We start from the raw sequence: 27738 nt of genomic DNA on the forward strand, positions 1-27738 counted from the left end.
CATGGGTCCAACAGCTCAAAAACAGAACAAAATTAACCTTGGATCTTTGTAAACTATTCTTGGATCTTTAACCTTGGATCTTTGCAATGGGGGGGGGGGCGGAAATAGTTAACAAGTTATACAAATCTCGTAATGCTTAACTGTTCAATTCTTTCTTTAACGGGGATGGGCGATGGGGCGATATTCGTTACAAGGTACTAGCGGGGGAATAGTTAACAAGATCCTTAATTTTTACCGATTAATACGGGCGAATATATATAGAACAATTAGCAGATTCGTCAATAATACCAAGAAAACGAATAAATTATTGATGAATTGAATAAATTTATCAAGTTTTTTTCGTTGAATTTTTTGAAAAATCTCAACTAAATTACTCAAATTATGCATAAAATATTAGTTTCTTTGGTTTTATTGACTATCATTATACTCAATTTACCGATCAGCATATAAAAGTTAATAATTTTTTGTTTTCTGCTCTTGGACCTATTCTGCTTTTAGACCATTCTGCTTATTGACTGGCCAACATATACTCTTTTACACATATATTTGCGATTAATGCATAGATATTATGGTTCCATTGCTGTATAATATATTACGTTCAATCTATTTCTGAGAAATTCACTTCACTATTTTTATGCTTTTAATTCAACTTTTACCGCAGCAAATTCTGTCTTTCTCAAATTTTGAGCAACCAGTAAAATAAAATCAATGGTTTTGTCTTTTTTACGTGATTCGCTCAGGAGATTTTTTTAATTGACCAAAGCAATTTAAAAATTTTATGTGGCTGACTGTTTAAAATCATCAATTCGGGTAAGTAAATTTGTGTTCCATTTTTGTAGCAGAAAATAGCTCCTTGTTTATGAAAGAGATTGTGTACATTCAACAAATTAGTTATATTCGCGGACGGAGACAGATTTAAAGACAGTTAGTGATAGATTTCATCAAAATATAAAGAAACTGGGGTCAAGTTTTTTTATCATAAATTCTATGTGAGATCAAACGGCGATGTCCCGCAAATGAGACAGTCGATAACTGTTGGGGCTACCGTTTCGTGGGACTTTAAGACGACGTTACGTTCGCTAGTAATAGATTTCACTGAAATTCAAATATTCAATGTACATGATTTATATCTCAGTTTTTGTCTTAATGTAGGAGTTTTGACAATTAAGTAGCGCAGAGTAGTTATATTTTTCTGTCCTGAATGCGGTTTCAAAAATGAAACTTCAGTCTTTCCGATCAATTAAATTTCTATGAGCTGCGTGAAAAACTATTCAAACGAATGATAAACACTCTTTATTATTGTTTCTTAGGGTGTGCTACAATTATCAAGGGTGTTAGGGTCCTACAACGCGGCCATGCGGCCTCCTTATTAGAAGCTTTAGAAGTGAACAACTAAACGGGCTATAAGCCAACTGTTTCTTAACATTTTGTTGTATTTATACAACTACTCAATTAATTGAGTTAATCGCAAAAAAAGTTAGGGTCCTTTATGTCAAACATCCGAAATTGTGTAAAAATTACGTAATAATTTGACGTAAAAAGTTCAGGTGATGGTTCGGTATCGAAAATTAAAAAGCTATTAAAAGCGTCGAAATTTTTTTGTACCAAATTATAAATAATTGGTTTGAATATAACACACTGTGGCACATTTCCGACTTTAGTCCAGTATTTGTTCAAATTTTGGGCTCCTCTGCGGTAAAACTGCTTGACCTCCTCAATGTAAGATTTCCCTTTCGCATTTCTCAGAAATGTGTTTAAAACAATCCTTTTTCGTTTTGTATTTCTCAGAAGTGTATTTGAAGCAATCATTTTGCGCTGGTAATAGCTATTAAATTTTCGGCGCTGTGAATAGCTGAATAATTTTTGGCGTTATGGACAACTTTTTAATTTTTGGCATTGTGAATATTCGGCGCTGTGGGAATACACCGATAGTTCATGATCAGGACCCAACTATCATGTTTGAACCGAATGTCAAAACAAGACAACTCAATTAGCCGGTTCTAATTTAGCCTCATCTCAGCTTAAGGTAGCCGGTGGGCGCGCGTCGCCGCTTCACGGCGATAACCGGATCTGCTTTTCATATAGATTGCTACCTTCTGTTGGCAAGTTCACAACACCTTGGACGCGACTCCCACGATCACTATTAGTTCGACCAGTACAGCGGCTGTGACAGATTTCGTCCAATGATAGATCTCGTCCCATTTTAATTTCAACAGGTTTCGTCCCATTTCAAAGCGTACGACAGATTTGGATATGGGATGATAGGATGTTGGACATGCGACGAAATCTGTTAATTAAATAACTAGGACGAAATCTGTAGTAGGACGAAATCCAAAACAGCATCTTTTAAGCGAATATATGAAGTCGGATCTTTGCGCTACTTTGTGAAAAATGTCGGATTTTTAGTCTAGCAAAGCTGTTTTCCAGATGTTTGCAACTCTGGTTGGTTTTTCGGAAGTTTGACATATCGGATGTTTGCATGGTACCCGTTTTTAGAGCATCTGAAAAATATTGATGTTCTTAGCCCACATCTGAGCAAAACAAAATAGTTCATCTGCCGGTATATTTTTTATTTACAACGAGCATTTATTTTCTTCTATTCCATATAATTCCATGCGTAGTGAAATTTTGTGAAATCTCATAGATGAACATTTTCCCACATCATTTGTGAAAATTCAATGAGCAGCATTTTTTCCGTTATTGTTCCGACTTTCGATAGGAAAGTAACGGAATATTTGTGCTCGGGGTGGATTTTTTTTCTTCCGACAAATTTCGATTTTTTAACTAGCCATTTTTGACAGATTTTTTAAATATCATTCAAAAATATATTGTTGTCCTTAAATGTCAAAAGATCTTTCAACTGTGATTTTTTTTTCGTAAAGTTATGGGGGTTTAAAGATTGCCATTTTGGCCAATTTGGGACAATTAACGCGCGATATATTTTTCGCGCTTTTAACGCGTCAGCGGAGACCTAACCCGTCTTAGATATCGTTCCAAATTAGTTGAAGGAAGATTGTATGCCATAATTAATATGTATCTAGGAGCAAAAGTGATCACTTTGTACTTAATATGGCGTGTGGAGGAGGGATGATTTTCAAAAAAAGTTCTCAATTTTTTAAAAAATTTTCTTAAAATTTTTTTTCTATTACATTTTTTTTATTCTCCTTCATATACCTTAAAAGACAGTCGAAACATTCATGACTTCACCCAGATACGAGCAGACTTGTTATAAATCGAAAAATTTTCCTAATTTTGCTATACGTTTTTGTTTCATGTCTGAAAACACAATAACCAGGGACTTTTTCCAATAGGAACGCAACCTGGTTAAATGGTGATAATCTCACTAAAAACTGCTTTATCCCGCCATCTAAGCTAGTGTAGCAAATTTGTGGCTAACTATTGCCATGATTGTGGCCGATTTGGTGTTGAGACGCGCCATCTAAGCTAAAGTAACAAGCTTTAAACCGAATATTAGGTGAAACCGTAAAGTTTTGTATACGACTAGAAAGCTTCAATTGCGAAAAGATCAGTAGTTTTAAAATGTTGCCTATCTTTTGGACAGTTTAATATTTTTCGTACTTTATCAAAACCTTAAATCAGTACAGATGATTTCACTCAAAATAATCTAACTTCCTTTGCAATTTCCCGAATTCCCCGTCACATAACAAAGATATGTGACTACGGCTTCCCTTACTAAACACTAGAAGAAGGAACCCCGGTCGAGGAACCCCCAGCAACGTTTTAACCAGATTTTTGGTCCCCAATTTCCCTTTGTGCCTTGTAAGTCTTTAATGTGCCCTGTGATGCAAGAACTGGTTACTAAGGATTTTGTTCCGACCATTTGAAAAATGCGGAGGAGCTCAGTATTCGTGCGTGTTTTTTTTCTTTTCAACTTTCCAAGCAAAATCAGGTACGACAATTAATCTTCGGAATGGGTCGAGCTATATATCAGTATTAAAGTTCTTTAAGTCATGATTCGAACTATTTTAAAAATTTTGAAAATGTTCAGCTCTCACTTTTTTAGTTGGACCACCTGGAAGTTTAACAGCAAATGTTTAACGGCATCACTAGTTCCTAGTCATAATGAATCTCAAGAAAGATAACTCGAATGAGCCAGCTTTTTCCTACCTTCCAGTGATCTTAGGACAGCAAGCTATAGAAAGTACGGACTTCGAAAACTTCCCCCTGCCTCCCGATTACAACGATGCCTCTCGTGGTTTCGACGATACGAACCGATCCTGCGAGTACCTCCGACAACCTTCGTATGCAAACAGGAGTAGCAACAACAACGACCCGAAAAACCAATCAAATTGCCGCAAACTAACTTCTCGATATTTCGGATTTGAGATCACGAAACGTTTTAATTTCTTGATTTTTGTTTTAATTTTCACCACAATCCTTGTCGCTTCCGCTTCGTTCATATCTTTGACAATACTTGGGACAAATTATGCTGAAAATGAGTCAATTCATGAAATTGACTTGAAGTCTAAACCTGAATTAAAATCACTGTTTGGTGCTAACGAGGCTAGATTCCGAGCAAACGACGAGGCTTTCAGCCAATCACTCTTGTTGAAAACTCCTCCTACTAATTCGACCGTGGAAGAATGTGTAACGCACATCAGCTACTCGAACGAGTGCAAATGTTACAAGGTTTCAATTTTTTTTTTATTTTTTGTAAATAAAGCTTGCGAAAGGGTAAAAAAAATGTTATCTAAGTTTTCTGTTATTGAGCTGTTTCTTCAGTTTTCCATTCTTAAGTTATCTCCGAAAATACGAAATACGCAAATTTCAGAGAGTAAAAAATACGGTAAAATATGAGAAACGTCATATTTAAGAATTGTTCATTTTTTTGAGATACTAAATTGAGACTATTATTGAAAAAGTTCTTAATAATATCTTTGCATAACTGATTTTTGATCCCAACTTTTGAAAAGTTTGATTTGATTTGATTGGCAGGTGAACCTGAGTCAGATCTCTGCCTCAGTTGCCATTTCGAAACTGAAGAGCTGGCTGCTCAGTTGTCTCTACGAGGAACAGTACCAGAAGATGTTCATTTACACTGGCACTAAAAGCGAGGTAAGCCAAAAAACAAAATATAATAAAAAAAATTCACATTTTTGGGAGAAACCAAATTCTTTCAAATCTTGCGTGGAGTTCAAAACATATCCAAAAATAACCAGCTGATTTTAGCGAATTCCTCTTTTTTTTCCAGCTGTATGAACGGGACGTGCACCCTAGCGTGAAAAACTGGCTGAGTCAGAAACAACTGCGCTTCGAAGACAGAGGAGACCATTTTGTGGTTCACGAGAAAATCACAGTTAAAGGTCACATGATCAAGGTCACATAATCAAGAGATGAGGAGCAGATGTATTACTGTTATAAGTTTGTAGTGCCATTATGACCTCACCCTGTATAATAATTTTGTTTTGATTTTTTCACTTGTAATGAACTCCCTTTACCTAATCAGAAAAACGACGAATGTGTAAGATTAATTTTGAATCGAAAATTTGAGCACTTAATGGTGAATTAAAAATAAGTGTGATTTTTAATTTTCGTTTTTAGTTCTTTTGCAGGCATACATGTAATTGTAGTAAACTGCTTGCTGATATTTACTTCATAATCAAAATAAATTCTTTTCAATTCATGCTGTTTGTGTTCTCTATTACTAATTCAAAATCTGAATATTTCAGTTTCCTGATCATTGAAGCGAAGTTTGAGAATTCTTCAATACTGATCCATGAAGTGGTGACGTAACTGTGGCCTAGGGTTCTGCATCTCGGGATTTTGAATACCTTTTTTTAATAATCTCGAATATCCTTTGATTTTCAATCTTTTGAAAAGCCATTTGGTTTCCAAAAAAAATCAATTAGAAAAATTGCGGCAAGGACGGAAATGTTCTATGGTCTAAATATTTTTGTTTTGCAAATTAATAACTAATTAAAAACTCTTCATTCTAATAAATTTTGATTCCGCTCAAAAATAATAAAAAATAGAAAAGAAATTTTATATGTTTTCATCAGTTACGGCCCCCTAAATGATAGAAAATAAAAATTTTTCGGGCAAAGTTAGACTGATTTTCCTTAAAAACGCAGGCTGATATCCCGAGCGTTAAATCAAGCTAGAAACTGGCAAAAAATTTGAAATTAACCACTATTAAAAAAGAACATTTAGCATCCTTTTTATGAAAATTTAGCTCAGAAAGTTGGAGAAAAAAGTCAGTTTGAGGCTCAATTAAGTAAAAACGGTTCGTTTTTACCGGTCCCATAATAATATTGTGCATTTCCTAGTAACAGCGTTCTAATTTTAGAAACCAAAATTTTCATTTCATTTTTTTCGTAATTTAGGTGGGGGGGGTATAACCGAAAAGACCCAGTTAAGGCCGTAGCTTTCTTTGCTACTTGCACATTAATGCTTTATGTTTTCAAAAACCAGTAAGTTTTCAGTTCCGAAGAAAGTGAGGAATTTATTTGGTTGGCGTATTTTTTATTCAGATCAATTACCAAACGACAAGCATCCAAGTTTAGGTGTAAGTAATCGATTATAACGAATTATTATGATGATTTTTTGACAATTATAATTGATTATAATTGCAAAAATTAGGTGTTTAAAGGATTTATAATTGATTATAATCGTGATATTTTCCAAGAGATTATAATCGATTATAATTGATTTTAACTCTTACAAAAACTCCTTGAAATCAATTTTAATCGATTATATCTCTTATTTTGCCGAAACTTGGTGAATTCAAAACTATATTCGAATTATCTTTCTTGGGTTATTATTTTTATGTCAATAAGAACATCTTGATAAGAGAGATCTCTTGAACACTTTGGTTCATCTGAACACAAAGTTTTAACACGAAACAAAAGTTTAAAGAGATCCTTTCATATTAGTGGATACGCTCCCGCGGTAAAAAAAAATATATCTTCCGAATCAATCATGAAACTAAATCAAATTGCTGATGTTTTGGTGGTTAAAAAGCTTAAATATTTTATCACAAAACAACTCTAATGGGGAAGAAATGAAAAAAAAACCTTATGAATTCAAATTGATTGGAAAACTTTAAAGACATTTTTCTCATTTTTGATAGGAACCAACGTCTACAAAAAGCAAAAATATAAGCAATTTAGGTGCAACTTCGAAGACAAAATGGACAAACAAAAGGGATTATAATCAATTATAATGGATTTATGTGCAAAACTAATGAATTAGAAATTTGAATAAAAATAAGGTATTGTAATCAATTATAATTGATTATAATTGGATCGAAAAATAGACGAATAAATGATAGATTATAATCGATTATACTTGATTATAATTAATTATATTTTGATTCTAAAAAGAGAGATTATAATCGATTAATAATTGATTAAAATCGATTTTTTCTCAATTTTAGTAAGACTGGTGGCTAAAATCGTAATATAATCGATTATTAATGCTTGAAACTGGAAATTATTCCACTCTAAAAAATCTAAGTTGAATTGAAACACTTAATTGGTCATACAAATTTCAGCTCTTGATATTTAACATTAGCAGCTCAAATTTAAAGTTTATCAACCGCAGTTTTTATAGCATAAAACAGTTGAGACTAATTAAAGGGCAGTCGGAACAATCAAGTATTTGGTCTTCTGGTAAACAAGCAGTCTTGTTTTGAAACAAATTCGTATGCGCAACATGTGTTCCGAAAAACCAAACTATAAATAAAAACTTCAAGACCAACAAATAAACAATCGTGAATGGAGATCTTGATATCATGCATTTTGCATTCAGCCATAATAGAATGTAAAAACAACGAAGTTGGTTAACATGCAAACACTGAAAAAGCCTGATTTTGCGAGAAAGCGTTGCGATTTAGCTGAAATTTGAGTGGCCAGATTTTAAAAATTTTCTGGTGTACTATAAAAAATATCTACTAAACGCATTTTCTGAAAGTTTTAAACTATAAGTAGGGGAAAGGAAAATTTTGTATGCTTCGGGAACATCATTGGAAAAACTGATTTTGCTGTTTGAAGCATTAAAAGCTTTTTTTTTGTAGAATGAACCTTAATGACGAAATTGTTCTTTTATTCCCATTTCAATTTGTAGATTCTTAAGGATGAGAGCAGACTACTTAGATTCTAGAAATTGAGTAGGTTTTTGTTCCGACTTTTGATACGAAAGTAACGGACTATTTGTGCTCGATGTGGGTTTTTTCTTCAGACAAATTTCGACTTTTTAACTAGCCACTTTTGACGGAATTTTTCAATTTAATTCGAAAAGTATTTTTGTCCTGAGCTCAGACTTGAAAAGATATTTCACTTGTGATCCTTTTTTGTAGATTTACGTGGGTTTAAAGAATGCCATTTTGGCCAATTTGGGACAATTAACGCGCGATATATTTACGCGATAAGCGGAGAAATAATCCGTCTTAGAAATCGTTCCAAATTGGTTGAAAGAAGCTTATTTACCTTAATTGGTTTGTTACAAGGAGCGAAATCTATCTTTTTGTACTTTATATGGCGTGTGGGGTTATGATTTCCATAAAAAATTTCAAATTTTAGAATTTTTTTTTCATTTTGTGTTATTAAATTTAATTTTTTGGCTCTTTTTCCTTTTCCTCCCCACCTCACACAAGCTTCAATATATTAATGTAACAAATGGTTTTACGAGGTTGAGTATGAAGACCAAATATGTTTGTTTTGGCCTTATTAGTCTGTATTTAAATTTTCTTAAAAATCGGACCATGTGGTCAACAAATTTACATGTAAAAAATTGCAGGTGGGGGGAAAAGGAAAGAGAGCCAATTTTTTTATGTTATTTTTTTTCAATTTGTGTTATAACATTTAATTTTTTGGCTCTTTTTCCTTCCACCCACCTCACACGAACTTCAATATATTAGTGTAACGAGTTTGTTTTACGCGGTTGAATATGAAAACCAAATATGTTTATTGTGGCCTTATTAGTCTGTATGTAAATTTTCATAACAATCGGACGATGTGGCCAAAAAAATTTACATGTAAAAAATTGCAGGTGGGAGGAAAAGGAAAAAGAACCAATTTTTTTAAATGTTTTTACTGCTCCATAAACCTGAAAAGACAGTCGGAACTTTCAGGGCTTCGTCCTGATACGAGCAGTTTTGTTAATTTTGGTTTTTAGCTTGCTCCAAATGCGTTAAAATTTTTATCGAAGTTGCTCACCCGTAAAAATTTTTTTATCGAATCAACTCAATTTTTTTTAATTGTAGCAGTAGTATCATGAAATAATCTTTATTCTATAATAGTTCTTCAAATAAAAAACAATGGTGAGAAACGGCCAAATGTGTAATGGCTGATAAATTTCTGCAAAAACAACAATACTGCTCGTATCAGGGCGAAGCCCTGAATGTTCCGACTGCCTTCAAAAGTTTATGGAGCAGTAATAACATTTAAAAATTAAGTGAAAATAAGAATGAATTTTTTTTGTCTAAAATTTGAATTTTTTAAATGAAAATCATCACCCCACACGCTATTTAAAAACAAAAGGATAGATTTCGCTCCTTGTAACAAATAAATTATGGCAAATAAGGTTCTTTCAATCAATTTGGAACAGTTTCTTAGACGGATTAATTCTCCGCTCACGCGTTAATAGCGCGAAATATTGTTCCAGTTGGCCAAAATGACAATATTTAACTTTAAACCCCTGTAACTTAACAAAAAATGATCAAAGGTGAAATATCTTCTCAAATTTGAGCTCAAAGCAACAATGCCTTTTGAATGATATAAAAAAAATTTCCGTCAAAATTGGCTATTTAAAGAGTCGAAATTTGTCTGAAGAAAAAAACCACCCCGAGCAAAAATATTCCGTTACTTTCGTATCGAAAGTCGGAACAAAAAATGAAATAAAACGAAAATGAGTGCATTAACTCGAAATTAAGAATTTTATCTGTCCTACTTCTAAAACTCAGATTACTTCTATAGTTACGCGTTAATAGCGCGAAATGTATCGCGCGTTGAGTGTCCAAAATTGGCCAAAACTGCAACGTTTAAACCCTCATAAGATTACGAAAAAAGATCACAGGTGAAATTTTTTTTCAAATATATGCTCGGGACAACAATATCTTTAGAATGATATTTAAAAAGTTCTGTCAAAAATGGCTCATTAAAAAGTTGAAACTTGTCTAAAAAAAAACGCACCCCGAGCACAAATGTTCCGTTACTTTCGTTACGAAAACAGCTTTGGAAATATGATGTGTTATTTGAATTCATGTTTGTTCTTTAAACTACTCTCGTAGAATGGGAAGGATCTACACGTGTTTTTCTTCCGAGTCTTAAATCCTCAAAGCTTGTCAGTGGTGCGACTGCCATGAGCCCTTCGTGAATCGGATTTTAAAATAATTCGATTGTCATTAAATTTTATATAGTGACCTTTTCGGAACTTCTTTAAATCATTTTTGTCAGAATCTTTTGCAATGAAGGCATAAAGTATTGGCTGTTGCTCCTGAAATTGCGACTAAACGGGTTGCAAAGCAAGCAACCAAAACATGAAATTTCTGAAACATGGGCATGATTTTTGTCGTTTTTTGGGGGGTGAGGTGGATCGAATTTTTAGCCAATTATTAATAAAAGACATAAGTCCAAGTTTTGTAGGCTGACTTCAAAACTAATCCTTGATTTGGTCTTTTGTAGAAATTCGATCATTTTTTGCGTCGCAGGTGTTTCTTCATATCAAACAAATGACCTTTTTATCTTTTTACCCTATCTTCAAAGTTTTGTACTTTTTTTCTGTTCACCTTGTCCAAGTGTTGCAAAAATTGACAAATATAATGAATAGGCCATGGCAAGCTTATTTGGTATTTACTCAACATTTCAAAACCCTCGTTACACTATATACAAATGATGCTGGGGGTTTCAAAATGAGACTGATTATTACCCTTCCCATGGAAAATTGTAGATAAATATTTCAAACTGGGTTTGCCAGAAAAAACGCAAAGTATCATTTAAATGAGCCACCGTACCTGGGCACTTTTGATAAAGCACAGAAAAACAATACTTTTGAACTTCGAACTGAGTACAGGTAGATCGATGGTTCTTTCTTGAACATTTCAGCGCAGAGTGACTAATAAATTATATCAAGATAGCAGTTATGTACTCACATTTAGCTTCTTTACGATTTCATCGGGGTCAACAACACACTGATTGCATGAATCCTAGAGGCAAAATAAGGTATTAGGTAACAATTTTCACGGAGCCGGAAGTTAGCTGATGATTTTTGAAAAAAAGGTCTCACATCATTTCCAGAAGATATGCCAGGAGATCCGCGGTCACCTTTTGGTCCCTAGAAAATAATTTGTAAAAAATTATTAGTTCTAAAATTTATGCTTTCGTAGAGTTTAGACTTCACAATGAATTACCTTCAAATCTTTGTCAGCAAGATAGCGATTTACTTTCTTTTCGATCTAAAATTGAACAGTGTTTTTTTTTCAAATTGATAGGCAGTGTTGTTATATAATTGTTGCGTAATCAGTACAGAATCTTACCTCATCGTCAGACAAAGGCAATGGAGGTTCAACTCCGCTCTAGAACAACAGAATGACTCACGATCCAATTTTCATAGCAGAAAAAAAGTTATAAAAAAACTTTTTCGAGTGGAAATAGTGACTTACACTTGCCCCCCTCTGTCCAGGGGGTCCCCTTGCACCCTGTTCTCCGGGGGGTCCTTGTTCCCCCTTTTGACCTGTCAGCCCATTTATACCAGCTGGTCCCTAAAACAAAACAATTTTTAAATCATCGTAATTCTCTCCATGCCTCAATTTTTCGTCGATATATTATTATGAGAATTATTGATTTTTTTTTCAAATGTTTAATAAAAAATCAAAGACTTCCGGGTAGGGTTCCTGAATAGCTCCTGCCTGGAAGTCCAGGATTGACCTACTCTCTTTAAATTTCTGGCATGAAGTCCAAGGTTTTCCCCTGGCTATGTAACGCGGAAAAAATTTGTAGCTGTGCAAATACGATACAATACGTTGGTCGCGAAAATCATTGAAATATGTTACCAGAAAGTTTCAAAAAACAAATTCCAAATTTTTTCATGAGCCCTTGAGTCATAAATTAAGTGGATTATATATTAATATGAAAACCCAACTTTTCTCTTTTCTTAACACGACGATCATTGGAGTCTTACTTTAACACGAGTCGAGTACCTCACGTTAAGCTTCGGTATAATCGATTGACCCGGACATTGAGTTCGATTAGTATGAAGTTTCAAATAATTGTAGCGACCCAAAATTACAATTGTCACTAGCAGGTGTTGCATAATGAATTGATAATCACCTGAGGTCCCTGCAGTCCACGAATACCCTAAACATAACAATTATAATTTATAATAAAGAAAGTCGCATAACTCATTAAATATTTATAACAAACACAAGAGTAGCCTGTTGTAGCAGATTGTTCCGAAGAGGGTAATATTATCTCGAAAAAAAAAACTTGCATCAAAAATTGTTCAGCTTTTCTGTCAAAACTCTCGGCCGTTATCTTGGTATTAGTAGCCGCTTGAAATAAAACTTCTTTATGAGAACTTTTAAGTTAAAATTTAGACCCATTGAGAATGGTCGGAACAAGGATTTCACTGGTTGGAAAACTCTTGGTCAAACGAATACTATTTAATAGCTGAACGTTTTGTTAGATGCGTTGCAAAGTTTATCTTTGAGAAAATTCATTTTTATTGTACCAAAAACGTATTTACATTTTTCTACTATATACATATTTGCCACGTGTTTTTGATTGCAAGTTTCAGCGAAGTCGGAACCAATAAAACCTATAAAATTTGCAGTTGAATACACTTGGCCACCTACCTGGTCGCCCTTGGGTCCCTGAGTCCCTGGATCTCCCTTCACACCCGGTTTGCCCATTTTACCAGTCAGACCCACAGGACCCTGGAACAAATGGTTCATAACGCCATGAGTTTACTGGATTTTTGGGGGCTTCAGATTGTTTTGTTTTCTAGTTTGAAATGGTTATAGCGGTGAAAAAAAACTCACCGGAAATCCGTTTTTACCCGAAGCTCCAATTGGTCCGACAGGGCCCTGAAAAATTTTTAAAAAACATGAAAATCAAAGCTCATTTTTATTCTCAGTAAGCGATTCAAAGGGATCGGAGCGGATTTAAGGGGATCGTCCGCTCTCCCACGCCTCAGATATTTAGCCCCTGCCCACCCAAAGTGTACCCCTCTGGTAACTTTCAACGAAATCCATTTTCGGCCGACCGTCACTTAAATTTTCCTAAAGTCATCTAGAGCACCAGCACATACTAATTTTATAGCAAAGAGCACGCCTTTTTTGTCGAAACCTTCCATAAAGGGTTAACCCAACTCCCATCCTCTCCCCAAAAAAACGCTAGATTTGCATCTGCCCAAATTAGTATATTTTGATTAGTTTCACCTTATTCACAACGAGTAGCAACAAGACATGACCTGATTTTGCGGTTAAAATATATTACTCTTTAATCAGCATACATTTATTGTTTGTAACACAAATTCAAGTATGGTAATTTCCAAAGCGTTTTCTTACCATTGGTCCCGGGTAGCCTAAAAGTGGAAACAATTCAATCATTATATTTTGAAATCCTTCAGAATTAGCTACGTATACCTTTTAGGGAACATTGAGTAAACATATTACACTTTCCAACAGGTGTTTGTGGTTTAAAAACTATGAACATTCAGTTCTTTTCTGGACAACCCAACACAGGTTTGGTCAATTCTGGTATAGAGTACATTAACTCAAAACCACAGATACTTGAGCAAAACAACTGCTGATAGTTATAAGACCGTCTTATTAAGACGTCTGCCCGTGGCTAAATACTCGGAATTGTTTACAAATGTATCTTAACTTAATAAATAAAGAAGATTATTCACGAGCCTAAAGTGTGTATGTGTGGGGGCTTGGTGTGTTAGACCTTCATATGATATTTCCGGATGACACTGTTTATCTTATTGAAGACTCTCAAGCTCAAAGTACCTTTGAGATTTCAGAGTCATGTTTCAATTGGTGTTTGAACTGTCCTCGTGATCATGATAAACAGGAAAATGTTATAAACATTTCACAAATTTTGAAGTCAGACAGATTGCGCCTTACATAACAACGAGAAAGCAAAAAATCTAAGTAAAAATAAGGCCCCTTGTATCAGGGCGAAGTTCTGAATATTCCGACTACCTTATAAGTTATATGAAGCAGTGTTAATTTTATAACAATTGATCAATTTTTTTAAAAAAATGAATTTTTTTAAATTGAGATATATATATATATATATATATATATATATATATATATATATATATATATATATATATTTATATATATTTAAAATCAATCCATTTAAAGTACAAAGTAATAGATTTCGCTCCTAGTAACATAATATGGCAAATAGCTTGCTTCAACCATTTGGAACGATTTCTAAGACGGATTGAAACTCCGCTTACACGTTAATAGCGCGAAATATATCGCGCGTTAATTGTCCCAAAGCGGCCAGAATGGCAATCATTAAACCCCATATGTTCACAAAAAATGATCACAGGTGAAACCTCTTTTTAAATTTTGTCTCAAGACAACAATACTTTTTCAGATGATATAAAAATCCCGTCAAAAACGGCTAGTTAAAAAGCTGATATTTGTCTGTGCAAACACCACCCCGAGAACAAGTATTGCGAAACTTTCTTCGAAAGTCGGAACAACTAAAAGTGGCAAATTTTTATTTTAGTATTTTAGTACACGCAGTCTTATGTAAAGTTGACAAAATTGAATATATAAAAGTCTAAATTGCAACATTTGAATCAATAAGCTAGACTGAACTCAATTTGGATTGAATTTCTAGCTAATTTTTTTTTGCAGCGTACGCAATGCATAATTTAGGAAATTGATGTTTCGCAAAAAATATCATAATTTAGCTAAATTGGAAATCTTCGAATCCCAGCCATAATAACGCGCAAAAAACGCGCAATAAAATTTGCGCTATTAATGCGTATGCTGAAATTTAATCCGCCATAAAAATTGTTCCAAATTGGCTGAAGGAAACTTATTTGTCATAATTGATTTGTTTCAAGGAGCGAAATCTATCACTTTGTACTTTATATGGCATGTGGGGGGATTGTTTAGGAAAAATAAAAAAGTTAGAAAGTTTTTTTTTGAAAAGATCATCAATTTTTAGAAAACAAACCTCCCTAAAGACTTTAACAGGCAATCGAAACGTTTGGGGCTCTGCCCTGATGCGAGCAGTCTTGTTACTCCGGCCTTCCAAGAATGTGAGCAATATATATGCTCAGGGGTGAGTTTTTTTATTCAAATCATTTTTACAAAACTCTGGTCCTTCAATTGATCTATCTCTTGAGCTGCTTGAGGCCAACCGAAAGTGCACAGCACTATAGTAACCTGCAATGAGTATGGCTAAAATTACGGCTGGGATTACAGCTAAATAACTTAATTCCATGTTTTTTTTTGAAGAATGAGCATCGAGAATCAGTTAGCTTGAGTCTGAAGTGAAATCCGTCACACAAAGCGAGTTAAATTGTCAAAACTTCCCCAAAAAGTATGAAAGTTCAAACAAGGCGATACCCTAAAAAATCGGCTCAATTTTTTCTGTTCCGAAAGTTTTGGTTAAATAGCTATTTATTAAAGTTATGAGCTACAAAACGTTACATTTTACAGCTAGACGCTGAACATAAAACAAGAAATTTCAGAAGCACGAATTTTTAAATACAAACTTTGGAGAAGTTCAAGACTAAGAACTACACCAAAAAAATTTTCTCTTCAGGTTTCTTTTCCACAACTTGGGTTGTTAAAACAACCCTACTCAAGACAACCGTACCTTAAAACATATGGTTGTCTTGATATCTAAATCAAAATTTTTTTTTCTAAGATTGTTTTTGGGGTTATAAATAACAAATTTGCAGCGTTTGCGTAAATCAATGCGAAAATTTAGCACGAAAAAGACCTAGATTAGGCTTAAACTAATTTGGTTCACAAAAAAATTAAAATTCAAGCGAGGATAGACGGTTGCTGTGCAGGTAGCACATCATGTTCCGACCACATTCATAAAAAACAACAAAATTTTTTTAAAAAAAATTCTTCGAGTTTGTCGTTTCTTGTGCGTTAAAAAAAATACACAAAAGTGTATAAAACTGGTGAAATAGGCATGAACATCAAATTTGCAACAATATGATAAAATTTAAAAAAAAACTAACAAAATTAAGATTAAAAAATAAAATAAAATAAAAAAACACTTCAAATTATTTCTAATTAGCCACAAATTGTAAAATCTTGTTCAGGAAGATATCAAAGCCAAAAGATTTTTGCCAACCGTCAAAGGAAACTTCCAAATCTTTTTGGTGTAGTGGAATCAATGCAAAAATTTTAACACTAAAAAGACCTAGATTAAGCTTAAACTAATTTGGTTCACAAAAAAATTAAAATTCACCTTTATTGATGATTTAAAGATTGATAACAAGGCCAATTTGGGACAATTAACGCGCAATAAAATTTGCGCTATTAATGCGTATGCTGAAATTTAATCCGCCATAAAAATCGTTCCAAATTGGCTGAAGGAAGCTTATTTGTCATAATTGATTTGTTTCAAGGAGCAGCGAAATCTATCACTTTGTACTTTATATGGCATGTGGGGGGATTGTTTAAGAAAATCAAAAAGTTGGAAAGTTTTTTTTTGGAAAAAATCATCAATTTTTAGAAAACAAACCGCCCTAAAGACTTTAACAGGCAATCGAAACGTTTGGGGCTCTGCCCTGATGCGAGCAGTCTTGTTACTCCGGCCTTCCAAGAATGTTAACAAAATATATGCTCAGGGGTGAGTTTTTTTATTCAAATCATTTTTACAAAACTCTGGTCCCTCAATTGATCTATTTCTTGAGCTGCTTGAGGCCAACCGAGTGTGCACAGCACTATAGTAACCTGCAATGAGTATGGCTAAAATTATGGCTGTGATTACAGCTAAATAACTTATTTCCGTGTTTTTTTTTGAAAAATGAGCATCGAGAATCAGTTAGCTTGAGTCTGAAGTAAAATCCGTCACACAGAGCGAGTTAAATTGTCAAAACTTCCCCAAAAAATATGGTTGTCTTGATATCTAAATCAAAATTTTTTTTTCTAAGATTGTTTTTGGGGTTATAAATAACAAATTTGCAGCGTTTGCGTAAATCAATGCGAAAATTTAGCACGAAAAAGACCTAGATTAGGCTTAAACTAATTTGGTTCACAAAAAAATTAAAATTCAAGCATGGATAGACGGTTGCTGTGCAAGTAGCACAACATGTTCCGACCACATTCATAAAAAACAACAAAATTTTTTTTTTAAATATTTCTTCGAGTTTGTCATTTCTTGGGCGTTAAAAAAATACACAAAACTGTATAAAACTGGTGAAATAGGCATGAACATCAACTTTGCAACAATTTGATAAAATTTAAAAAAAACTAACAAAATTAATAACAAAAAATAAAATAAAGTAAAAAAACACTTCAAATTATTTCTAATTTGGCACAAATTGTAAAATCTTGTTCAGGAAGATATCGCAGCCAAAAGAATTTTGCCAACCGTCAAAGGAAACTTCCAAATCTTTTTGGTGTAGTGAAATCATTTTTAAACTCCTAAATGACAAGTTTTTATATTACGAATATTACTTCCTCAATCACTTTACTCGCTCGAATTTAGGCCTAAGAATAAAAATTTTTAACCACAACATTTTTAACCTCAACATTATATCAAGTTATTGCAATTTGTTTGTAGTGGTTTGAATCACGACTGAAAGGACGTTATCATGATATATCATTCGACCCATTCCGATGATTGTTTGTGGTATCTGATTTTGCGGGGAGAACAAAAAATGAAGAAAAAAACTTTACAACATGAATTCAAAGTTCCTTCCCATTTTGAAGTGTCAGCGTATCAATAGAGTAGAAACACATCAACTTGTATTTGATTTTGCGTGATTGAAGGTTTGCAAAAAATGATTTTGTCGAAATTTATAAATTTTTGGCCAAAAACTCTTTCATGAACCTTGAAGCGCAGTCAGATTATTCAGTGGTTCTCCTTGGTAATAGCATTCTGGTTTAATTCTGCCTGTTTTTGTGCAAAAAAAACAAAAAAAAAACGCCACGTTAGCTTTGCAACCATAAAAGCTCAAAACAATTTGTGGCATTGAGTTTTCACAAATCAAAGTATATGTCAGAATGAGCAAAAACAATAAGGTTTTCATTGATAGATTTTTCAATTCAATCAAAGGACCATTATGGTTTTAACAATTGAAAAGATATTTATGGAAAAATGTCTTATTACATCTAAACTGAAACATTATTCTAGTTTTAATAAACTGCCACTTACCTCGATCGCCTCTGTCGCCTTTTGACCCTGTGTTTCCAGATTTACCTGTGTCACCTGAAAAAAAAACATCCCTTCAAACAATCGGAAACTGTTCTATAATGTATCACATTTTTTGGGAATAGTATAAAAGTTAATGGATCTCTTGGTATTAAATGCCGCCGAGTTTTAGATATTTTTTGTTGTGAACCAAACATGTGAACTTAAGTTTGTTCACATATGTGTTCTTTTTGATGGCTGTGACAACACAAAATGGAACTTTTCTTTCCATTGTACCTGAGGTTGTTCACTCCCTTTTCCTTAAATTTCTCACTTGTCAGTTAGATTTCACAGTTGCCATGCTGTGAATGCCTTTCAACCTATGTCACTTTGTTTCAAATGCCCAATAAACCGGCTGACAAAGATAAGTGCGATAATTGAAACCGTTATCCACGTGGCTCCAATAAACAGCTTTGCGGGTCTTTCAGCCCAAATAGTGCTTATTTTAATGGTAGGGGTATTTAGGAAACACGTAAAAACCTAACAATGAGTAATTGGTTTCTATTGTGAAGAACTCCGGAGTAAGATTCCGATTCGATTATTCAATTTTATCGCGCAGTTGCAGGACTAACTGCGTGTCGTTATTTAATAAAGCCACCATGGATTGTTGATTCCTGCAGGGTGGATGGGTGAGAGGGGGGTTGTTCTCATTTTCGCACTATCTGATTACGCACTAGAACGAAAAAAAACTTCCTATGGCGCAGGTTAATCACTCACCTTTTTGACATTTACAGTTTCCAGGGACAAATCCTCCGATAATTTGCTGCGAACTGGCTGCCAAATCATTCTAAAAAATCACCAAAATTTGAAACTATTTGAGTTATATAAAAATACATTTTTCTTTTTGTTGTTGTTGAAATTTAAAGCTTTTTTCCCAGTTTCCCACCCTTCTCGTAACATTACAAAATATAATTGTTTTAAAAGTTGTTCGTACGGTAATTGCATGTGAAAAATGTTGGTTGCAATCTGTTCACTTGTTCATGCTGGCACGTTTAATTGCAGTTACAAAATCAAAAATCAATTTAAAATAAATTTTTGAATTTGAGTTTTTGAAAAAAAAATAAAGGGGGGGGGGTGAACTGGAAAAGAGGCAAAATTGAAACTGACATGTGAGTAAGCCCCCCGACTAATGGCTGCCACGTGTTTCTTCAGCAGGTCCACATCTGTTTCCAGCTGTGCCTTCTGGATGAAGAGAGTGACGCTGAGACAGAGGGAGAGGAGCGCCAGAATGAGGGCGAATAGGAGCATGTTCTGGATGCAGGTGGAGGAGGCATGTCTGTTCCCAAACACCAGCACGTACTCCTGCAAAAAAAACATTGGATTCCTTTGAAACTGCGGAAAGAGAAGCAGATCAAATACTATTTGACTTGTCTGAGGCCAGAGCAAAAGAGTTGAGGCCTGCTGAAAAAGATTTCTTAAAACTAGGGAATTTTTCGATTGCCGATTAGAATTAGTGTACTTTTAGCTTAAAAAACGTTTGACTTTGATATTGTTTAGATCATCAATTTGTGGCTCAAAAAGTTCAAATAAAGGATAAAAGTTAGTATTGTGGCGCAGAAGAAGAGCTGAACACTCCGCATTCAGAACATGGAAATTGCAGATGCGTAAGAAGAGTTTTAAAAATCGTCACTGCTTATTTATTTGACTGAAAAAAAGATTTTGGAGTTAAATTTGTATTGAAACAGCGTCTTTTTTTATTTAAACGAAGGACAAAATTAAATGAAAAATCAGAATACGCTTCCTTATGGACAAAATTAAATGAAAAATCAGAAAAAAAATCAGGCAGTTTGTTTTGGTCAAAAAAGTGTTTTTTTTTAATCATAACTGGGCAGTTTAGTAATCTTATGGACATGTATTTATGAAACCAAATTGCTGTCTCAACCAGGCGGATTCATTCGGCAAAAGCAGTCAGCTAACTTTTCTGAGTTGAGAAGACAGAAGGGTTTCGAAAACCCTTTATTCGAATTTTCCCAGAAATCTTTTTTTGTTCCGACCATTGAAATTGGGGAAGAGCTTTGTGATCACGGGTGTTTTAGTTTTTTTCCACTAAAAACGAGGCACCACAAGTATTCATCAGAATGACTAAAATGATGTATCATTTTGAAGCAGTTTCAGTCATGAGTAAAAAAAATTAAAAATTTAACAAAGTTTTTTTCAGAGTCGAAAAAACCCGTTTGTTTTTTATTTCACTTTTGTACTAAATTTGCGCAAACAAAACGAACGAGCATGCTTGAAAAAGCTTTTTTATGCTTAATTTAGGATGTTGAACCTTAATTTTACCCGAGTAAAATAAATTTTTTTTTATATTGCCATATTGAGAAAAAACTTCAAAAATTTAACAAAATTTGGCATAAAAGATCAATGGCTGTCCAATTTGCCTATTTTGCTATGATTATCAAGTATGTCTAAATTCTGGTTTTTTTTTCAAATCTTTTTATCACACCATGCAGAAAAAACGACAGTAATTTGAAAAAAAACGGTAATTTCTAAGGCTACGGTCGGATCATTCAGTACTATTGACACAAATAACCGGCTATGCTTTTTAAAACTTAGCCCTGGTTGTTGTTGCTTAAGGGATTTGTCTCAATTCACCTAGGATCAGTTTTCACTGTTTCAATTCCATGCGATTAGCATCAAACTTCGAAACCCGTACTAAGGTTTTTTCTACAAAAATTTTACATTATTAAAAAAAACTAAAACTAATTCTTATGATAAAATTGAAAAAAAATCCAATTGAAACTTTGACATTAATGAAATCATTGTGGATGGGTTAAAAAACGATCAAAGTTATATGTTTTGTGTTTTCTGAACTTTTTTTTGGCCTAAATCAGCCGTCAAGTTAATTGGCCAATTCTTGCTCCGACAATCCTAAAACTGACCAATTGTTTGTACTTTGAGTAGCATTTCAATCTAAATTTTTTTCAATCAATTTGTTGTTTTTTAAATCATCCAAAAAACTTCAAAAATGTGAGTACAAAATTTGAAAAAGAAACATATTTTTAATGAGGCGTTATGAGTGTTTGAAAAATGCGATCAGGATTAGTTGAGCGATTAACGAGCAATATCTTTGTAGCTTTTAATGCGTAAAATGACAAACTAAAATTTGCAAACTGAATTGAGCGGGCAGTTTTTTTGTTACTTGAATTCAACAGGTAACAAAACTGAAAACGTAAGCTTTTCTTCTTAGTTAGCGGGAGGAGGGACGAAAAAAAAACAAATAAAAAATTTCTCTAATTATTCTCACTATTCTAAGAACTTTTTCTGTGAAACTTTTTGTTTTTACCTGAAAAGTTATTCTAAAGTCACTGAAGGAAACAAGCATTTTTGGTCATGATAATTAGATATCATTTCAAATATACTTACTTATTTTTTAAACCAGCTACCTTATTAGACTTCTTAACCTTCCTCAATCTTCATTAATGGTGAGAAAAGCGTAATCTGAAAATGATTTTGAAAGGACAAAGGAAGCATTTGTTTCAAGTGTTTTCCTAAAGATTCCAACCTAATCTTCTGCCATTTGACAATTTTTTTTGCTCAGCGCTAGTGTGTATTGCACTAAAGAAGCTATTTAGGTTCCATTAGTTGAGACTAGACATTTGAAGTAGAATTGACAATCGTTCTGTAAGCAAACAAAATTTAAATGACGATTATAAAGTTGGAATGATTTTAAAGTTCAAGTTTTTCTGAGACATTGTCTTTTTTGTATTTAAGCGAACGTATAATGTATTTACAGCATGGTCATTTGATCATAAGGAAAAAGTTTGTTTTTGGTCAAAAAAGTTACTCGTATCATAACTGCAGTTTAGTATTGTTATGGACTTGAATTTATGAAACCAAGTTGTTTTCTCAACCAGGCGAATGCAGTCGACAAAAGACACCAGCTAATTTTTTTGAGCAATTAAGAAGACAGAAGTGTTGCCTAAATTTCTTAATTGGATTTGTCACAGAAATACATTTTTGTTCAGACTATTGAAAATGGAAAGGAGCTTTGCGATCAGGGGTGTTTTATTTCTTTTCCTTTCAAAGTGAGGTACCGCAAATACTCATCGGACTGGGTCAAACGGTATATCATTTTGAAGCCCTTTCAGTCGTGATTAAAAGAAAATAAAAAATACAAAAAAAAATTCTTTCAGTGTCGACAAAAAACCCGTTTGATTTTTTTTTGTTTTCGTTCTAAATTGGAGCAAACAAAACAAACGATCAGGCTCACAGAGCTTATTTATGCTGAATATAGGGTGTTGAATTTTAACTTAACTGAAGTAAAATAAAGTTAAGTATTTTTCTTGCCATTTTGAGAAAAAAAATTCCAAAATTTAATAAAATTTTGCATAAAAGTTTGACGGCTGTCCAATTTGACTATTTTGCTATGATTGTCGAGTGTGCCTATGTTTTGGTTTTTTTGTTTATAATGTTTTATTACACCATGACGAACAAATGACAAGAATTGGAAAAGGAAATTTTTATTTTCTAAGACTCTGGTCGGGTCGGATTATTCTGTGCTATTGGCACAAGTAACAGGCTATGCTTTTTGAAACTTAGCGTTGTTGGTGTTGCTTAAAAAATTTGTCTCATTTCGCTTGGGCCTAGTTTTCATTGTTTCAATTCGATACAATTAGCTTCAAACTCCAAATCTCGTACTAAGGATTTTTCCACAGCATTTTTATAGTGTTCAAAAAGGAATTCAAATTCTCATGATAAAAAAGAGAAAAATAAACAAAATTTTACGCCTTCAATTGAAATTTTCAATAAAAGAAAGTCATTGTGGATGCGTGAAAAAACTATCAAAATTTTATGGTTGGTGTTTTCGGCTATTGTTTGTGCTCAAATCAGCCGTCAATTTAATTGGCCACTGTTTGCTCCGACAAAATGACCAATTAGTTGTGCTTGGGGTGGTTTTTGGAGCTAACTTTTTATTTGTTCCTTTTGCTTGTTTTTTTTTTCAATATCATCCAACATGATGTATCAAAGTTGTGAGCACAAAATTTAAAAAGTATTTTTCTTAGGATTATTTTTTGGCGTTATGAGTGTTTGAAAAATAGATATTGGCTAGTTTGAGGCGATTGACGCGCAATACATTTTCAGCAATTGAGGTTTTAAATGGCAAATTCAAGGCAGTTTTTTCGCTGTCTGACATCAACAGATAACCAGGCTGAAAATGTTTATTTAGCGCGAGGAGGGACCACAGAAAAAACGAAAAAAAGTTCTTTAATTGTTTTAAAACTTTCTAACCGATGGTTTTCTATGGACATCAAGTGGCACTCAGAACATTTAAGACCTTACCTGTATACGAGCAGTCTTGGTTTTATATCGACAACAATGCAAAAGCTTTAACAACATGAACATGTATTTTGGGTGCTTGAGACTAAACTACGTAATCATTGTTACGACTTTCGAAGAAACTGATGGAATTGCTGTTCTCAGGGTGGTTTCCTCTCAAGATGAATTGAGTTTTCAACAAATGATTTCTGGCAAAAAGTTTTCATCATGTAAAAAGTATCGCTGTCTTTAGCACAAATTGAAAAGCTGTTCCAAAACTTTCCAGAAACAGTTCAAAATTGTAATGAAGCATACTATTCAGGACGAGTGAAATATCTTTATAAGCAAAATATGACACTATTACGTTTGTAGCGTGTGAGTGGTTAATTGTCCAAAAATTTGTATCAACAATTTTTTTCTGAAACATTTTTTTACTCGATAGAAGTTAAAGGCAGAGTCTTCAGGGCTTCGACTTGATACGAGCATTCTTGGTCATAATAATTAGAAATATTTTCATTTAATTTGTAAACCATCTACCTTAGAAGACTTCTCAACCTTCCTCAATCTTCATTTATTGCAAAAAAAAACCGTATTCTGAAATTGATTTTGAAAGGACAAAAGAAAAATTTCTTTCAAGTGTTTTCTGACAGATTCGACCAAAATCTTCTGCATTTTGTCGCCTTTTTTGCTCAGCGCTAGTGCATATTGCGCCAAAAAAGCGATTTAGGTTCCTTTAGCGGAGACTAGACATTTGAAGTAGAGTTGACAACCGTTCTGTAAGCAAACCAATTTTGAGTGATGATTAGCTTCAATTAAGAACTTAAATGAAAAAACTCAAAAAATTTGTTTTTTGAATTTTGAATTTTGTTTGAATTTTGACCGGCTACAAAAATAAGTTTTTCAAAAGGATCAATCAGCTTTCTGCAAAAGGAAGGTTTTTGTATAACATGGACCCCTGGGCGACTTATGTAACGACCATGTCGAATCATGTGGCCGACCGACACATTTGGTTGACCCCTATGGACATTTGGGTTAAAAAGCTGACATTTGCAGAGCCATATGGTCCATACAAAGCTCGACCACCTCGCCCAGGTCATTACATTATTTCAAAATTGTTTCGAAAATGAGGACAAGTTGCGCTGTTCTTATAATTTATAGTAGAACTTTAATCCGATTCGTCCAAATATGTTCGGAATAAATGATGCTTTTTTACGTTGAGGTTTCAAAACGGTCCATACATAATTTGCCCACCTCACCCGGGCACTAAATCATCTCAAATTGGTTGAAAAAAAGAATAGGTTGTGCTCTGTTTTGATAATTTCTAGCACAAATTTGTTCGCTATTGATCCCTGTTTTTACCTTGAGGTTTCCGAAAGTATTGCTCTCTGTACTTCTGCACTTGGTCTTGTGGGTCTTCAGGGGTCTCAATTCCGGCGGAAGGGGCTCGTGCAATTCCATACTGTTCATGCTTCTGTTCAAGTTCATAGTGGGAATAGAAAATCTTCTAATGAGCTTTTTAGTAATAAAGTTATTTCAACTGTTGTAAATTTTTCTTGATAAGATGGGTATAAACTGCTCACGATAAAACTCTGGATACTTTGGATATAAAAAAAGGGCAGAGTAGTAAGTTATGATAAATTTTTGCAATGAGTTTGTTAGATATAACTGAGTTGTTTTTAAAAAAATTCCAAATTTGACAATTCAAACTATAACTTAACAATTTTGATGAATTTTTATTGAATATACTGATTCAGACCTAACTGTTTTATTTATAAATTACAAAGAAATTCAAGTAGAATCAACGTAAGAATGGTGTAATTAAAAAATTACTGTGTGGGTTAATGACAATATTTTCCAGTTCAGATCAGACACTTCGTCGCTTGAACAACATGGTAAGTTTTCACAAGTGCGCCATTTGAAGGGAAACGTCTACTTTGTTAAACGAGCGAGAATCGGGCTAACAAGTCAATGTGTGTTTTATGTATTCCACTCTGGGAAATTAAAAATTAAAGCTCGAGTTTGAGCCCAACCATAACAAGTGGAGGGGAAAAGGGTTTTGTAAATACACAACTTAAGTGTGGGTATAAGACCGGGCAATGTTTCTATCTGGCAAAATACCTTATTACACTTATTTCCAGTAATGGAAACTGAGCCGGGCATTAACTTTGGGTTATGTGAATCAAATGTCGCTATGTTTACTAGGCATAGTTAAGGCACAATTAAAAAAAATACAATGAACCACTAAACTCATCTTAGATTTGCATCACTGGAATTGCAAAAAAACGGGAAAACTTAAAAATTTCCAGATTTTTTTTCCTACTTCACTGATTTGTGGTTATATGATTAAGCAAAAACCTTTTGGAAAACGTTATGTTTTTCTGGATTTTCTTCATTCCGAACCTTCGGTTCAGGCTTTAAATCCGGCTAATTCTCTGATTTGGTTCAATTGCTCCTTCTTATACTGAAGTTGTCAAATGAATTAAGGAGTTTGCTTGTGGTCCTGCATGAAGAAGAGATAATTCTCATGTCCTGTGGAGTTGAAAGAAAGATTTGTCCATTTCAGCTTAAGATAAAACTTAAAGGTTCCGAAACTGTAGCAAGATTTATTACCGCGCGGACATAAAACCGAAGATTTCAGAAACTTACTTGACTGCTCATATCTTCGGGTGGGGTAGTTCATTTCATGTTCCGACTTTATTGTCAATCACAGTTGCAGTGCTCGACCGAAATTTCTCTCTCGTGAACTGCACTCTTGAAAATGTTCATGTGTCTTCACATAAGCAATGCTCACGTGATTCGTATTTCAAGTAAGAAACCATGAAAAAGAATTTTTTGAGCTCACGTATACAAACGCGGGCAAGATTTTTCGAACACGAGTTAGTTGCTCTTCTAGTGTTTTTTCACGTAAAATAGTCTGTTTTAAAGTTCATAATCCTTGCGCAGAAAAAATACCAAAAATTAACAATGGTTTTGGGTCGAAATAAATCTTGCGCGCTGCCTTTATTTTTTTTATTTTTTGAAACAGTTAAACTTTGTTTTCAATCGAAAAGTTTTGCAACAGAAGGCTCGAAAACACTATTCTAACAGAGTGCTGTTTTAAAACAAACCCACTCATTAAAAAGGAATTTTATTCGAATTTTGAATATATTTCAAGCAAATGAGCCCAAAACACCGAGTCCCAAAATTGACACTTATTAGGCGGCCCGTTTCAAAATCATTATTAGGCGGCCCGATTTTTTATTTGAATTACATAAATATAATAAAGAAAAGATATACAATTCAGAGGATTGCAAAAAAGAAAATAAAAAGCATTTAGGCAGCGGGCTAGTGAAAAGCAAATTAGTAGGTCGCCTAGATGATCAGAGATGACTGATTCACGCTCGGTATACAGCTGATGCCGGAAGTAAAAGCAGTGGAGCTAACGGTTTCCGGTATCGAGTTTAAAGCGTTAATAACCAAATATTTCAGGAAATTTGAAAGCAAATTATGATCAACTACGTTGATAACCAAATATTTCAGGAAATTTGAAAGCAAATTATGATCAACTATAATATATTTTAATCAATTATTATCGATTAATAATCGATCTATTTTTCGATACAATTTTGATTGATTATTTTAAGCCCAACTTCTATTTCAAATTTTGCTTACAAAACTTCAATTAGAATTGATTTTAATTGATTATAATCTTTTTTGTTTGCCCAACTTGGTTTGGACCTTACTTGTAAATTGTTTATATTTTATGCTTTTTGTAGTCGCTGCTTTCAGTAAAAAGTGCAAAAATTATTTTAAAAGCTTTCACATCAAATCAAAGATATAACTTTTATATTTTTTTCATTTCTCATTGAAATTGTTTCAAGATGCAATTAAAAAAACTTTTATCCACCAAAATATCAGCACATTGCTTTATCTTTGGAAGTTTTATTCGGAAGATTTATTTTTCACCTGAACCTTTCAACTAAAATAAAAGGTTCTCCATGACAATTTTATTTCGTGGTAAAACTTTAAAATTTGTGTTCAGATAAGCCAAAGCGTGACAAGCCATCTCGCTTTTAGAGGTTTTGTTTTACACAAAAAATATTGGCCCATTGAATATAATTGATTTATA

The 27738-nt window shown here is 33.6% G+C and overlaps 2 protein-coding genes across 2 annotated transcripts in view; one reads left to right on the forward strand and one right to left on the reverse strand.

The window, feature by feature from the left end:
* Window positions 1-25738, reverse strand: part of LOC134848289 (collagen alpha-1(XXIII) chain-like) — a 59597-nt gene extending 33859 nt beyond the window's left edge. The window contains exons 1-13 of the mRNA XM_063865683.1: window positions 24990-25738; window positions 19482-19676; window positions 19092-19161; window positions 18339-18392; window positions 13526-13542; window positions 12998-13042; window positions 12812-12892; window positions 12288-12314; window positions 11621-11719; window positions 11495-11533; window positions 11369-11413; window positions 11245-11292; window positions 11111-11164 (exon numbers count right to left, since the gene is read on the reverse strand). Coding sequence (XP_063721753.1) covers window positions 11111-11164; window positions 11245-11292; window positions 11369-11413; window positions 11495-11533; window positions 11621-11719; window positions 12288-12314; window positions 12812-12892; window positions 12998-13042; window positions 13526-13542; window positions 18339-18392; window positions 19092-19161; window positions 19482-19676; window positions 24990-25115 — 900 coding nt within the window. The 5' untranslated portion in view covers window positions 25116-25738. The remainder of the gene's footprint in view (window positions 1-11110; window positions 11165-11244; window positions 11293-11368; window positions 11414-11494; window positions 11534-11620; window positions 11720-12287; window positions 12315-12811; window positions 12893-12997; window positions 13043-13525; window positions 13543-18338; window positions 18393-19091; window positions 19162-19481; window positions 19677-24989) is intronic.
* LOC134848258 (uncharacterized) lies at window positions 628-5563 on the forward strand. Its single transcript, XM_063865643.1, has 4 exons — window positions 628-810; window positions 4025-4650; window positions 4957-5076; window positions 5213-5563. Exons 2-4 carry the CDS (start codon window positions 4084-4086, stop codon window positions 5345-5347), a joined length of 822 nt encoding a protein of 273 aa, XP_063721713.1. The 5' UTR covers window positions 628-810; window positions 4025-4083; the 3' UTR covers window positions 5348-5563.
* Window positions 25739-27738: the final 2000 nt, after the last annotated feature.

This window comes from Symsagittifera roscoffensis, chromosome 6 (assembly GCF_963678635.1).
Source record: "Symsagittifera roscoffensis chromosome 6, txSymRosc1.1, whole genome shotgun sequence".
NCBI classification, from domain to species: domain Eukaryota; kingdom Metazoa; phylum Xenacoelomorpha; order Acoela; family Convolutidae; genus Symsagittifera; species Symsagittifera roscoffensis.